This window comes from Carassius carassius, chromosome 16, assembly GCF_963082965.1.
Source record: "Carassius carassius chromosome 16, fCarCar2.1, whole genome shotgun sequence".
Classification (NCBI taxonomy): domain Eukaryota; kingdom Metazoa; phylum Chordata; class Actinopteri; order Cypriniformes; family Cyprinidae; genus Carassius; species Carassius carassius.
Genome location: NC_081770.1, coordinates 27,003,342 through 27,018,285, shown reverse-complemented (window position 1 = coordinate 27,018,285; position 14,944 = coordinate 27,003,342). Strand labels below are relative to the sequence as shown.

Below are 14,944 nucleotides of genomic sequence, written 5' to 3'. Positions count from 1 at the left end.
AATATAAAAATATAAATTAAATGTTACATTGCAAATAAGTAATATAGACAAACATAGCTTTGACTTATCGTGAGTACTTATATAATGTTTTCCTACATGCTAGGCCGGGCAAATAACCAATGTCCACACAGTGATGTCTCTTTGGGTTAGGTTCCCATCTAATGAAGATAATAGAAATTACAAGAATAGCGTATCATCCACTGCAGTGCAACATGGTTATATATTAAAAGCAAAAATAGTAAAAACACGATAACACAAAAATGTGCTTATTAAACTGATCACCATCCTGTGCTCTCGTCCCGCCACAGAGAATATATTGTCCTATAGTGGGAGGACATAGAGATACAGGGCAAATTTGCATTTGCTTTTTTTTTACTTCTTTGGAGCTCTTTGCATGCGATATATGGGGGGGGGGTGCATCTCAGAGACTGCCAGTGTGAAACAGAAATTTCAAACTGTGGTCTATGAGTCAGAGACCTACATGTGATATATCTTTCATTAGATATATTTATCCAAACTTGCAATAGCTTGGACTTTTGAGTACTTTCTCCATTCATATGAAATCTCAAACCACCTGTGGAATGTTTTCCCAAAGTATTCTTTTACATCTTCGTGAAATCTGTAGACAAACCACTTCCAGTAACACAGTTCAGAGAAGTCAGGGGTGATGCTCCATTTTGCATAAACATTTCCTGCTTTTCTGTATTCATTGCATGGAATCCACTGACCTGTATAGAACATTTTACCAGTTCTCACTAAAGATGTGCAAAAATCTGCACTGAGACACTCTGTTCCTTCATAACAGCATCCAGTGAGACCATTCACCCGATGGAAAGGAACACTGTGATCTCCGGTATGGTTTTCTATTGTGTTGGTGCAGGTGGCTGCACAGAAGGGACACTGAACCCAGCAGCACTGACAGAGATGATCAATCAGAATCTCATCTGGTCTGTCCTTCTGTTCCAGATTGACTGGAAATGTCTTTGTGCTGAATTTATCTTGCATTTCTGATGATACTGAATCAAGCTCTACACTTATCACATCTTCTAGAAGTTTGAAATCATCAACACCTTCATGGCTCACGCCACTGAGGTCCTTTACAGAGAATATGAGCAAATCTGAGAGCTGCAGTGTGAAATGATTCAGCCACTTCTGAACATCTCCATTGGTCGTGTTCACCAGTGTAGTTGCTCTATGAACTGCTTCCATGATCTTCTGGTGGAGAAGTTTAGTTGTCTCCTTCATCTTGGGCCGAACACTCATTTCAAACTTATAAGTGATGTACTGACTGACTTCATCTCTGACAAAACTCTTTAAGTGGTCTCTCGAATTATTAAAGTATGTAATGTACTTGCCAAAATCCTCCTGTTCTGCCAGACTCTTGAGGATGTGTTTCTCAAGTTTAGATCTGTTTCCATTTAGTGATTCACAGTTTGTTTTAATTTCATTAGTCAAATCTCTGGCAGTATCTTTGTAGACACTCTTTTGAATGGGCTCTTTCAATTTCTGACAGATGATCTCACCAAAAATTGCAGCTGATGTTGCACCTTGACAGTATTTCTGAAAAATACTATAGTACTCTTCGCTCTTCTGTTCAAAGTAGAAAACAGGATCATTGGCTTCCCTGAATCTTCTGTGTTGTTCAGTAATTACCTTGTTTTCTCTCTTGCAGATGGAAATGACCAAATTCATAGAAAATTCCTTTGTGAACACATAGTTCCTGGAACCTTGCTCATAATCTACTAATCTTGCTTTGATATAACCTGCAAGTTCCTGAATGTAGGTTTTGTTGTAGCCCATCTTTGTAATGTTATACGACATGATCATGTTGTCTGCATGTTGGGCAATGCCATTGACTAAGGTTCTTATTTGGGTTTCATCCTCTGTAGTCAATGAGTAACCAAACTTCTCTTTAGCTGGCGTGATGGGATTTTCAGCATGTCCTGTAATAAAACTGGATTTATTTAACTGAACATAATCTGAATAACTTGGTACAGAGAAAATATCCCTGCTGTCTGTCCAGGAGTCTGATGGAACACTTTTATAGATATCACTGAGAAGTTGTTTCATGTCTTTTAAAACATCAATCTCTTTGACTGCAGGAGTTTCTCTGGTAATCATATTAGCACACTCTTTCCAAAAGGTATCAAACTCTTTTTTCAGGATTGCTTCATCATTTGCTTTGTCTTTGAGTTTGATTGCAAGTTCTTTGCTCTTTTCCAAGAGAGTATTTTCATGGCGTGTCCTCTGAGCATCAATTTTTTTCTTTATATCTCGCTGTTGAAGAATCTCATTTAATTTCTTTTTTGTTTCTCTCACAATGCTTTCTGTTAGCTCTTTGATTTTGATGTCAAACGATGCTTTCCACTGTATCAGGGTATCTTTATCTTTGTCCTTCTCAAAGAATTCTGACATTAATCTTTCTACCTCTCCACTTTTCCCTTTTAGATTTTTTTGAAGATCACTTTCTGAAACCTCATCAATTGTTTCATTTTCTATGTTGTTGTAAAGTTTGTTCTCTATATCCAGCATAGTTCTGCGGAGACTCCAGGACCAATTGCTGTATTCGGTCTCTAGTTTTCGGTATGTTGCAATTTCCAGAGAATTTCTGAAGCTGAACACAAATCGTTCATTCAGTAAAGCCTCCCAGAGATCATCAATACGACCTTTTAGGTGTGTCAGCTGTAAGCCATCTGATTTTGAGGCATGGCTTAAAAATGTTTCCTTTAACTCTTGGATGTTTTCACAGTATGGTGGGTTTGGTGGTGCCATTGGTGGACTTCCCTCCCACAGCTGTGCAAAATATTTCACATCTTTCCGAATATCAAAATTAATGACATCACTGAAACATTGTGCATCACAGATTTCATCTTTAGCAGCAAGTTTTGTCATTTCATCAAGTGTCTCCTGCAACCGTCTCCTTCCGTCCATGTTTTTCTCTCCAGCTGTGACGTCTGAAACGTTCTGATGAACAAACACGCAGCTGGGAGACAGATTAACTTTCTTCATCCTCATGAAGGCCTGAACAACGATCTGAAGAATGTCTTGCAGCTCTGATGGGCTTTCTCCAAAGATATTTATTAATGTCAGATTACCAATACCAACAACAAATGTAGCCATTTCATTGTCCTGATGTCTTGTTGACCTTCCAGATAGTTCTAGTGCATGAAGCCCCTCAGTATCAACAACCAGAATGAAGTCAAACTTCAGTTGTTCTTTCATCTCCTCTGATACTCTGACCAGCTGCATGAAAGCTCCTCTGGTGCATCTGCCAGCACTGACAGTAAACTGGAGTCCAAACATGGCATTCAGCATAGTGGATTTCCCAGAGCTCTGGATCCCTAAAACTGACAGCACAAACACTCTCTGGTCTCCCAGTTTCTGGATGAGTTCGTGTAGAACAGCAGTAACCCAAACCACAGGAACATGAGCAGCATCTCCATCCATCAGCTCCAGTGGAAATCCGGAAATCATCATCTCTGCTGCAAGACTCGGGAGAGAAGAAAAATCACACGGTAGGCCTTCCTTGTTCTTATTCACTGATTTACATGATTCATAGATCTGACCGATCTCCCTCAGGATGTGCTCCAAGCCAAAAGTTGCAGCTTGAAGTTCTTTTGATATCCTATCAAGTTCTGTTTGTTCATCTGTAAAATTAGTTTTTATCTGTTGCTCGGTTATTTCATTTTTCTCTTTCAGTTTTAAAACTTCTGACCACTTTTCATCATACTTGTAATGTAGAGCAGAAAGGTCAGCTGAAGTGTATTCATCCAGGAGGATTGTGAGCCAATGAAAAAAAAATACCTTCTCATTTGGAGATTGTGAATTTATTTTTGTAATAAACAACTTCATGAATTCACCAGTGTCCAGAACATGCTGCTGTTTACGGATTTTCTTCATGTCTTGTTTTATTACATTTATTTCAATTTCAATTTCATTTCCCTCAAATCGATGTAGTTCTTTGTTCTTTTCACACCACTGATGCCACAGTTTCCCCTGACAGGGCAGAAATGACTCTTTGATTTCTGTCAGATTTTTATCCTTCAGTAAACCCATAGTCTGCTGGGCTGCTTCTTTTCCTCTTCTGCAATCATGGTCATGATCCTCATCTACTCTAATACCTGACTGTTTGGACACATCTTCAAGTTTGAAAACAGAAGACGATTCTGACAATAAGAATGAGAGGCATTTATTTATAGTTTGTATGAGCTCTTCAGATACATCTGATTGATTTCTGCCTTTTAGTCCAATTTTGTATTTCCATTTTCTTGTCTCAATTACACTATATTCATCCTCTGTAAAAAGACAAATAAGTGGCTTTTTGTCCTTGTACAGGTTTTGCATCTGTGTTGCACTCTTGTCATTTCTGTCAAGTCGTGGTAGAATAACAACATTGATTGAGGCCATTTCAGTGAGGATCTGCAGCTGTCTCTCATTATCTCCTGCATCACCATGAAGGTTACAGAGTGAAATACACTGAGTAAATTTATCTGTTTCTTTCCCAGAGGGGCAGTACCAGGCGATCTCCACCACTCCATCCATCAGTAGTCTGGTTTTGCTGCTGCCAGGGCAGTTCCTGTGGAAGAACGTGTTGTGTTTCTCATTGATCAAACTGTTCATAAGCTGAGATTTGGATAAGGACACTGAACCAAACCTGAAGAAAGACACCATTGGTGTTTCTGCCTTCCAGACAGGCTGTATTTGACTGATTTCATTTTTGGTATCTTTCATCTTCCAGCTCTTGTTTATTTGTCTGAATGTCCAGAGAGGAAACTCAATCTCTTGTGTGAATGGATCAGAAACAAGCAGAGGCAGAGCGTACTGACACTGAGACAGTTTAGTCACCATCAGCTGCTTCAGGAAACTATCAGCACAATGAAACACAGCCATCTGAACATCCATTGGGTGAACAGCATCTTCCCTGCTTATCCCTTCAGTAAACAAAGGCATTTCACTGAAAATATCGACATCATCTTCATCTTCAAATATGTCAGTGCTTCCTTGTTGTCCATCTTGCTGTTTATTGGTCTCATTAGTTTTAATATATCTGGCTCTGTAGTTCATCATCAGTAGTTTTTGTAGGAAAGTCTGAATAAGGTCCTTCTCAGCACAAGACTCATGATACTGTAAAGAATGTGCAGTTAACTGAAGAACATCTGCAGCTCTAAGTTTACTTTGATTCTTGTTATTAAGTATTTGAAATAGATGCTGTATGTTTTCACTGATTCCACTTCCTTTGCTTTGATTCAGTCTTGCACCATCTTCTGAATGTTTGTCCACTTTTGGCTGAGAAACAAAATAGCTCAGTTATAGAAGGTGTGCTGTGTATTAGCTTACAAACTAAATAAAAAAGTGAAGTAAAGTGTAAAGAGTTCAAAATCATAGTAAGTAATATAAGCTGTATAACTAAAGGGTTTCTAACTTCCTGCTTCTTTTTTATTTTTGCACTTTACTCAACCCATACCTCAAGTCTCTCTCCTGTCTCTTTAGTTGTGGTGAATTCCATGCTCTCCTCGGTTATTGTGGGCTGATCTTGTGAGAGAAAGGTAGAGAGAAAATTAGAATGGAATTTAATATGGAAACAATTTCAAGCAAATCCACAAATACATGTTCCCCTTCAAGGGAATTTGCACTGCATCCCCTAGCAGACACTTTGGGGAATGGTGACACCATGAATGGTGTCTAAAGCACTTGTGAAACAACACAAATCCTATTGGTCCACAAAAAAACAAAAAAAAAAGCTCTCCCTGTGATTTGTATGCAATACATTGTGTCTTGTATTACTAAATATTTAAATAATATTTAACCTTTGGTCGTCTCAGTCTCCTCCGCTTATCCTTCAAGGCAGCTTGAAGTAAGCTTGTGTTACTGAAGTAAACATTAACATCGATACAAGTTTTTCATGTTACAGTGTGCAACAGTTTGTTGTGAGTTATTATTGTCATTCAGTAACACAAGCTTACTTCAAGCTGCCTTGAAGGACAAGAGCTCATCTTTACAGACTGAGACGATCGAAGGTCAAATATTGTTCACATATTTAGTAATACAAATCACCGCGAGAGCTTTCCAATATGCACGCCACTGAGTGACGTCTGTACTTCCCGGTCAGAGAGCACCTGTCCATCAAAAGCTCAATATCCAATCAGAGTATATCACTGTTAAGCCCGCCCCCACAAGAGGTTTGTGTAAAAACACCAAACGAAAAACTGCAAAGCATAAGCGAAAACTGTGGCAATGCATTCAGAATCCACGATAACTGAAAACGAATCTTTGAAAAACATTAACAAAGAATGAAGCATATTTGAAGAGCCTGTTAAATTTGTGCAACTGAGTTCATTTTTTTCATTTTCATTGTGTTTTTCGTCTGTTGTAATGGCATATTTTGGATTCTTTCTGAAAAAGTTACGTTCAGTTTTATAAAGTTTCGTTCAGTTTTATTGAACCAAATGTAATTCCATATGATGTCACATGTACTACTTTGATGATGTTTTTATTACATTTCTGGACATGGACAGTAGACCGTACACACAGTTTCCATTTGCTGGAGGAGAGTGCAGTATCGTGGGTACCACCCAGCCTTCGACGGGTGATGGGGCTATGTGACAAGTGGGGCGAGGCCAAGAGCCGTAGGAGCAGAGAGAGGCTGGTGGTTGAAAGATAATGAGACACATCTGCGCCACACACCCATTTCGAGCTTGTGAAGGGCCCGGTTCAGAACGCACAAGTCCAAGATTGGCCATAACCCACCACTTTTCTTGGGTACAATGTAGTAAGTGCTATAAAACTCTTGACTTCATATAAGCTGTAGCTACAAGCTCCATTGCATCCTTCGCCAGTAGGACTAATATCTCTGGCCATAAGACAGGAGCATTTTTGTCCAGTGCAGAGGTAGACTGAATGACCTTGAACTTGGGAGGATGCCAGCATGAACTGAATTGCATAGCCGAGTCTGATGGTTCTCAGCGGTCAGCGAGACAGCCTAGGGAGCTCTACTCAGGCCCCCAGGAACCGTACAAGTGGGACCAGGGGAATGAAAAATGTACCCGGAGTGGGGCAGCGAGGTGGAGTGCAGGGACCCAACCTAGAAAGCATAGCATCCCGGAGTGAAGTCTGAGTGTGCAGTGAAACACTTACCTGGTTCCTCAGGTGGGCAGGGTGCGCGTGAGGAGACACAGCCTCCTCAAGGCGGGCCCAGTTGTCAGATGGCGAAGAGAGAGGGGGATGAGAGTATAGAGGTAGTGCATCATACACTGCAACAATCAGCCTCTTGGGACCTGGAGAAAGAGCAAACTGCTCTTTTGTTGAAGGTAGTGGTTCACAATAGAAAGAAAAGCTGGATGTGCGATTACACGCACTCTTCCTAATAGAACTGCTGTGAGAGGTCGGGGTGTGCGATGCAAAGCTTGCACACCAACATTCATTGGCTTGTTTTACACTTGAAGGTGATTGGGATCTAAGACGAGATCCCAAAACATCTAATGTGACCATGGTTACATGCGTAGCCCGAGATGTTTTTTAAACTGTAGCTGATACAGAAATCTTCTGGTGATAGTTCAGCCAAAAAATAACAATCTAGTGCTCAAGTCTCTCTTTCCATTGACAGCTCCAACATGGTCTTTTGATGTGCCAGTTCCAGTGTTCCCCTGCTTCAGCCTGGTGGTTCCCATCTCCACCCTTATAGTCAACTACTCCACCAACTTTGCCCTTGTGCTTTCAGCTCCATCTTCTGTTTTTGCTTTAAATTCTTAATAAACTACTGCTAGCATGTAGATCCTTATCCCAAATATAACATTTTAGTTGACTAAATCGTACTCGGTTACTAACGTAACCTCGGTTCTCTCTAGAAGAGGGAACGAGTACTTCGTCTTAGCTAAGACGCTACGAAAGTACTCGTTCCCTCTTCTAGAGAGAACCGAGGTTACTTTAGTAACGGAGTACGTTCTCTTACGAGAGTTCTCTCGTACTGCGTCTTAGCTAAGACGCTACGGGAACCCCATGTAAAGCGCCGTGCGCACAGGGATCACACACCAATAAACCTGGAAGCAACGCCCAGGATTTACAGTGCACAGTCACCAGAGGGACTCGCAGAGAGTCCAGAACAGGAGGGGGGGGACCCTCCGTCCCATATCTAGCAGCGTCCGTAGACGCGGCAATATGACATCACACAGTCAAGGCACGGCCTGACCAATGTGGTAATGCGGGTCTTACGCAATACTGCCCATATAACAGTCGGCAGCGCATAGCGCTTGCGATCTCAGAGTTGCAATCAGGGCCCTGTCAGGTGTGATGAATGAATGCTGGAGAGTGACGCAGGGACCACGACGGCAGCACAGACAGGTGAGTTGGTGATTTGAGTGCGTTGGTAGCGATGACGGTGGTGGTAGATCGGTGATAGGCGGTGATAATCCGTGAGTGGCTGTGATAATCCAAGGAAGACCGAAACAGGAAACCGAGCAAGGACAGGAACACAGGAGCACGAACAGACATCAACAACGAGAACCTCAAACAACGATCTGACAAACAGGAGACGAAAGACAGGGCGTTAAATAGGCAGTTGGAATGAGTCGCACCTGCCGCTGATCCGACGATCAGCGGCAACACCCACATGAACCAATCAACATGACGTAACATGAATACAGCTGGAGACGGTGCATTCACGAACCGTGACACTGATTCGACTAAACCGACAGCAGCCCTGCTTGCAGGGCGGGAACCTCCAGGTTATAGAACCTGATAAATGTAGACGGCGAGGCCCAACCTGCCGCCATACATATATCCTGCAAGGAAATCCCACTAGACCACGACGACCGCGACGCCTCTTGTGGAGTGTGCTCTGACGCCCAGTGGGCACTGAAGGCCCCTGGAAGCGTAAGCTAACGCTATGGCGTCAACTATCCATCTGGATAGGCTCTGTCTCGAAACAGCCATTCCTTTGGAATGTCCACTGAACAAGACAAACAGCTGCTCAGTCTGTCTAAAGACAGCGGAGCTAGACACATAATCTCTTAAAGCCCTAACGGGGCAAAGAAGACTCGAGTCTCCATCCTCTCCTGACACCGACAGGTCAGACAAGGCAATAACCTGAGCCCGAAACGGCATGTTGAGGGATTTCGGCACATAACCATGCCTAGGTTTGAGTATGACCAATGAGTCATTATGCCCAAACTCCAAGCACGTCGGGCTCACCGAGAGTGCGTGCAGGTCACCCACACGCTTCACTGAAGCGAGAGCCAACAAGAACACTGTCTTGAACGACAGATGCTTGAGGCTAATCGTTCGGATAGGCTCGAAAGGGGAACCTTTCATGGCCTCCAAAACCGTCAAGAGGTCCTATACAGGGACTGACGGAGGTCTGGGAGGATATAGCCTCCTAGCTCCTCTAAGCGGATGACCAAATCGTTCCTTCCTATTGACTGACCGAGCGTTGTCTCAGAAAACGCTGCGATAGCCGCCACGTAAACTTTGAGCGTGGAGGGGGCTCTGCCCTTATCCAACAGCTCCTGTAGGAAGGAGAGAACCTCCGTCACCTCACAACTAAGGGGTGAACATCCCCAAGCTGTGCACCAGCTGGAGAACACCAACCACTTAGAGGCATACAGCCATCATGTCGACGGAGCTCTAGCCTGAGTGATGGTATTTAGCACTCCCACTGAGAGATCAGCGGGTAACCGCTGAGCGCCCACACATGGAGGGACCACAACTCCGGTTGAGGGTGCCAAATCGAGCCCCTGGCCTGCGAGAGGAGATCCCTCCTCAACGGCACTGGCCACAGGGCAGTGTCTGCTAACTGCATCAAATCTGGAAACCATGGTTGGTTCTTCCAAAAAGGTGCTACAAGCAGTACTGAGCATCTCGTTTCCCTCACTGTCTGCGGGTGTAGAGACCATTCGCCCGTGGGAATGTTGCTTCTGGACAGCCTGTCTGGACCCAGATTCTGTAGCCCAGGCACATGAACTGCTCTCAGCGAGCGCAAGTTACGCTGAGCCCAAACCAGGAGGCGTTCTGCCAACCTGTACAGGTTTCGGGACCTGAGACCGCCCTGGCGATTTATGTAGGACACCACAGACATGTTGCCCGAACGGACTAAGATGTGGTGGCCTTTGATTCGGGGACAAAAGTGTCTGTCGACACCATCTTCACTTTCGAGGAAGTCCCCAGGCTTACACCTGATTGGTACCAGTCGTTCACTGTCCAGGGTTTCAGGGCTGTAACACAGCTCTGTTTGACCCTGAGACACAGCTGACCGGATATCCACGCTCCGCGCGGTACTCGCGCTCTCAGCCAGAACTGCAGGGGGCACATGCGGAGCAGGCCCAACCGAAGAACTGGAGATGCTGAGGCCATGAGACCTAGCATCTTCTGAAATTCTCTGAGCGAGAAGGTCGGGCAGAACGAACGTGCACGGGTTTCGTTTTTACAGAAACCACATGACGTGTGTGACATAGTGTTTATGGGCACTGAGGAGTGGGCACGTTTACTATGTAGTGCGCGTGATCGACCTGAGTCGCTTTTATGGGCGCGAGCCCTGTGTGAAGGGCTGTGCTTATATGTGGAGATGGGCACTGAGCAGTAGGCATCGTCACTACATTTATAGCACCATCGGCCGTGGCCGGGACACCAGAAATTACACCTTTTTCGGGAAATATCAGGGTAGCCGTGATAAGGTTTTTTTTTTTTTTTTTTTTTTTTTGTGCAGGCAAGCGGGCAACTGTACAGGCTTGCGCATTGCAAAAGACGCTGAGACAGTCACAACCCCTGGAACTGAAACAGCGGCGCACTTGGGTGAGAGTTCGGCCACGGCGACTCGTACACCGGCGTTTTCCTAGGAATGCTAGGATGGCTTCAGGGCTCCCGGCCTCACCGTAATCCTCTGCCGTGGTCCCCGCAGCACGGGGCGATGGCCGGTAGAGCGAGAACGGGGTCTCGAGCTGCGTTGCTGACGTTGTTGTGATAACGGCTTTTGTGTGCAGGCAAGCGGGCAACTGTGCAGGCTTGCGCGTTGCAGAAAACGCTGAGACAGTCACAATTCCTGGAACTGAAACAGCGGCGCGCTTGGGTGAGAGCTCGGCCACAGCGGAACTCGTACACCAGCGCTTCGATGAAGCAGCAGGAGGCGGGGGGTGTGGCTGAGAGCTTTGCGGGGCCGGTCTAGCACGACTCACTGCAGAACCGGAGCGCTTGCCATGTCTGAGCCATCGTGTGTAGTGCAGACGTAGCCTGCCCAGCAGCAGAAAAGATTCGCGCAAGCAGAGATGACGTCATGCGACAGGCTTCAAATGGCAACATCGCTTTCGTCCGCCGTCCAGCAGAGGGTGGGCAAAGGTGCGCCGCTATCGCCTGTTCCACCGGTAAGTGACTGGTAGTTCCTGTTTTTAGCATCATCCAGTGTGGAGAATGCTAGTGAGACAGACGAACGAGTTTGCGCTGAATATGGAGTGTTCCAAGCCTTTGCCACCTCTTCGTGAAGCTCAGGAAGAAATGAGGTGGGCTTTGAGTTCGGAGAAGTACGCTCATCCGAAAGGAAACTACCATCCAGCCGGGAACGAGAGGGGGGCGCTGGTGCAGACCACTCGAGGCCGAGGCTCGTCGCGGCCAGCGTTAGCACTCGCATCGGCTCCTTCTCGATGTCAGCTCGTTTGCTGGGCTTCTGAGCAGAAGGTGCAAGATCCCCGGAGCTCGCCCAGCCCTCACTGCCCGAAGCTAGCAGAGAGCACGTGTCCTCTTCCCCTGACGCGGCCCTGAGATCGACTTCCTCGGAAGACGCGGCGGCAGACAGCGGGCGCTGCCCATCGGGAAGCGATGCAGGGGAGGCCGGTGAAGCAGGGCGAACCGGCGAGCTCGGTTGTGCTGAAGACGGTTCCGGAATCCGCTGGAAGCGGTGCTTTTTACGGCGCCTAGCGCAGCGGAGAATGCAGGCTCAGAGAAAAAGCCAAGCGAGTCCTCAGAGTCACCATTGGCAACAGCTCACAGTGAGGGCATCTGCCGTCAGCGAGCGCGAGCGCTGCATGATCTTCACCCAGGCAGGAGACACAGATGACGTACCGGTCTCCCTCGCTGAGTGGGGCTCTGCACGAGCCGCAAGAAGGCATCTTAAAAAAGACGCAAGCTCTTTTACGAGTGTGCGTTGCAGGGCGAACACACACACACGCATAAAGAACAGTTGGATATAATAGAATTGAAAGGATATGGGCGCCGGAACGCGCAGCAGGAACGGCAGTGGAAGGCGGCGTTGGCCAGCGGCTTCAGGAATAGCTCGTCCCGCTCAGATGCTATCTGACGGCGCTTGCTTCTTCTCGTGATCCAACGATGCGTGAGCTTCGCTGAAGAGATGAAAAATCAGGTGAGTCAGCCTTTTCGAGCTCCCTTTATAGGGCTGGGCCACACCCGTTTCTGCGGGAAGTGGCATGGAGGGCGCGAAGCTGATGTTGCATCAGCCTGCGCTCGATAGGCTTGTGCAGTTGCCGCAGAGCAGCCAATGAGCGAGCGAGCCGTCTCGCCTATGGCTGTGTGCTGCTGCAAATGCGCTTTACAATAATTCAAAATTAAGGATAATTTTTTGCTTCAGTATTTCGTGAAAAGAGACTTTTCCCGCAGCGTCTTAGCTAAGACGCAGTACGAGAGAACTCTCGTAAGAGAACTACAGTAAATGTTGTCTGCTAAAATCTAATGGGTTAAATTACAGTACATTTATTAAGCATTTCTCTAAAATTTCTCATTATGTAGGTGTGATATTAAGGTTTTACCATGATAAACACGGGTTTAACTGTGGTGACGCACAAAATGCCTTTGTTAAAATTAAAAAAAAACACTTCTCATAAATAACAAGAACATGGTTTTCTTTTAAATTAAATACCAATGGTTATATAGACTAATTGTGCGTTCTTTATAGCAGCTTGTTTACCATATTCTTCATTCTTTCAAGCAGACATTTATTTATATAAATAAATGTAGATTAATCTTTAGGGCTACTAAAGTTTTTTTCAGTCAAGATCAGTGCATGATTTTCTGACTTTTTTGTTGCTTGATTAACATGAATGAATGGGAAAATAGCAACTAAATTAGGCTTCTGTCCCTTTAAAAACCGAATGTACAGCTGCAATGGATGCAATGTACTGATACACGTTCTCCCTCCTGTTTATGTTCACTTATGATGTAATCAACTGTGTTTACATGAATACTTGAATACTTTTAAATGTACAATTCAATATCATTTTGTGTAAATTCTAAATTCATGTAGTGCGTGAGGCGCTTTCGGTGTGTGTATGCTTCAGTGTGTGCACACAGAAAAACTGAACAAATTAAGTTCTTGTGTTGTCAGATTTATCCATAAGCCTGCTCTTCTCTTACTCCCACATATTGACATTTTTGAACATTTTATGCAATGTGCAACAAGTGTATGTTAGCTTATGTCTCGCCGGTTCAGGCATCTAACCTACGAACCACACAGCAAATTCGTTCTGAATGAATCTTTTCCACAAATCATCCCTCCCTGACATTTTCGTCTAGTTTTTATTCGTTGGCGATAATGTCAATATATTTACGTCATAGTTTTTGTCATTCCAAAAAAAAATGTTGTTCATTAAAATCACATTTTTTTATAATGAAAAAAATGAATGATGAATAATTTGGTTAAATAGAGTCAAATGAAATTGTTAGGGATGTTAGGAAACCAAATCTGATCTTACTTTTTGTTATCCTGTTTTGCAGGTCTTCTCTCTCTCTTAACGCAGTGTTGTACATCTCACTAGTGTAGCTCTGCTGTTTATTATCAATAAACAGATGCTTAATCCTGTTAAGTAGATCTCTCATCTCTGACTGGCTGTTCATGCTCTTGCTGCAGGTGTGATATCTTCCACCACATTTCTCAGTCAGCCGCTCCAAAGCTGAGTTTTTCTTCAGATCATCTATTATGGAGTCAGACTCCTCCTCGCTCTCATAGGTGAAGAGAATCATCACAAACTGAAGAACTTCATCACCAAACACTCTCTGAAGCCACTCAAGACCCATCTTATCAGCATCTGTTAACTGGCCCAGTCGCACAACAAAGATGAAGGTGATGATTTCATTTTCATTCACTAGTTGACCGATGAGGGGATGCGGGTCAAATGCAGTTTCATGTAAGCCAATCAGACTGATCACGGAGATGTGACATTCTGATATCTTCATCTGCAAAGGAACAATCCGGGATGTTTCTACATTTTCAATATCTGGTTGTATTTCTCCAAGTAGAATATTATCATGCTGAAACTGGGCCGCAGCAGAGTTTCCAAATAATACAATGGTAAGATTGTGATCTAGAAAAAACGCATAAAACCATCAGATTCATCAATACCACTGCAACATAAGAACAAGTCTCCTTCAGCAATGCAAAAGATCAGATGTTGTTTTCTTACCCATACCGCTGAGCAATGGATCAACAGAGTCAGAAACTTGAGGGGATCCACTCATCAAATTTGGAGTTGCTCCTTTCTTCTACAATCTGTTTATTGTCCTCAAACAGAAACTGCAAATGAATTATCATGGTTTTTATATCAAGGTATGCAAAAATTATATAAAGAGTCTACTTTTCTAAATAACTAATTTAATATTTAGCTTGTGTTCACCATGTGAGTGATCAAGTCATAAATCTAGAGACTTGAACTCTTCCTGTTTAAATCCAAATATTCATGGGTTTCAGTCACGTGACTTTTTGTTGCGGCCGCCATCTTAAGGACCTTGAGTAGCCTCTCTTCGCTGATCGGAAACCAAAATAACACTTCACTAACAATATATGTATACACACACATATATATACACACATATATATATATATATATATATATATTATATTTTAGGATTAGATCCTTATTTACTGTCAAGCGAATTGCTTACTCCACTAAAGTCTAGTGAAAACTTACCAATTTGACAATTGCTGATAGACTATTTACATCTACCTCATACACAA

General features: G+C 44.1%; 1 protein-coding gene across 1 annotated transcript; it reads right to left on the bottom strand.

Moving 5' to 3' along the window:
- Nucleotides 1-421: 421 nt before the first annotated feature.
- LOC132159270 (interferon-induced very large GTPase 1-like) lies at nt 422-14,397 on the bottom strand. The gene is made up of 4 exons (XM_059568803.1): nt 14,394-14,397; nt 13,686-14,294; nt 5,465-5,532; nt 422-5,286 (listed from the first exon to the last, which is right to left on the bottom strand). The coding sequence occupies exons 1-4, from the start codon at nt 14,395-14,397 to the stop codon at nt 499-501; spliced, it is 5,469 nt and encodes a 1,822-aa protein (XP_059424786.1). The 3' UTR covers nt 422-498.
- Nucleotides 14,398-14,944: the final 547 nt, after the last annotated feature.

What these genes read in the sequence shown, in the direction of transcription:
- LOC132159270 (XM_059568803.1), bottom strand. An exon ending in GCAAAACAGGATAACAAAAA is followed by an intron (nt 5,533 to 13,685) that starts GTAAGATCAGAT and finishes TTCTCTCACAAG; the next exon opens with ATCAGCCCACAATAACCGAG. An exon ending in AGACAGGAGAGAGACTTGAG is followed by an intron (nt 5,287 to 5,464) that starts GTATGGGTTGAG and finishes TTTGTTTCTCAG; the next exon opens with CCAAAAGTGGACAAACATTC.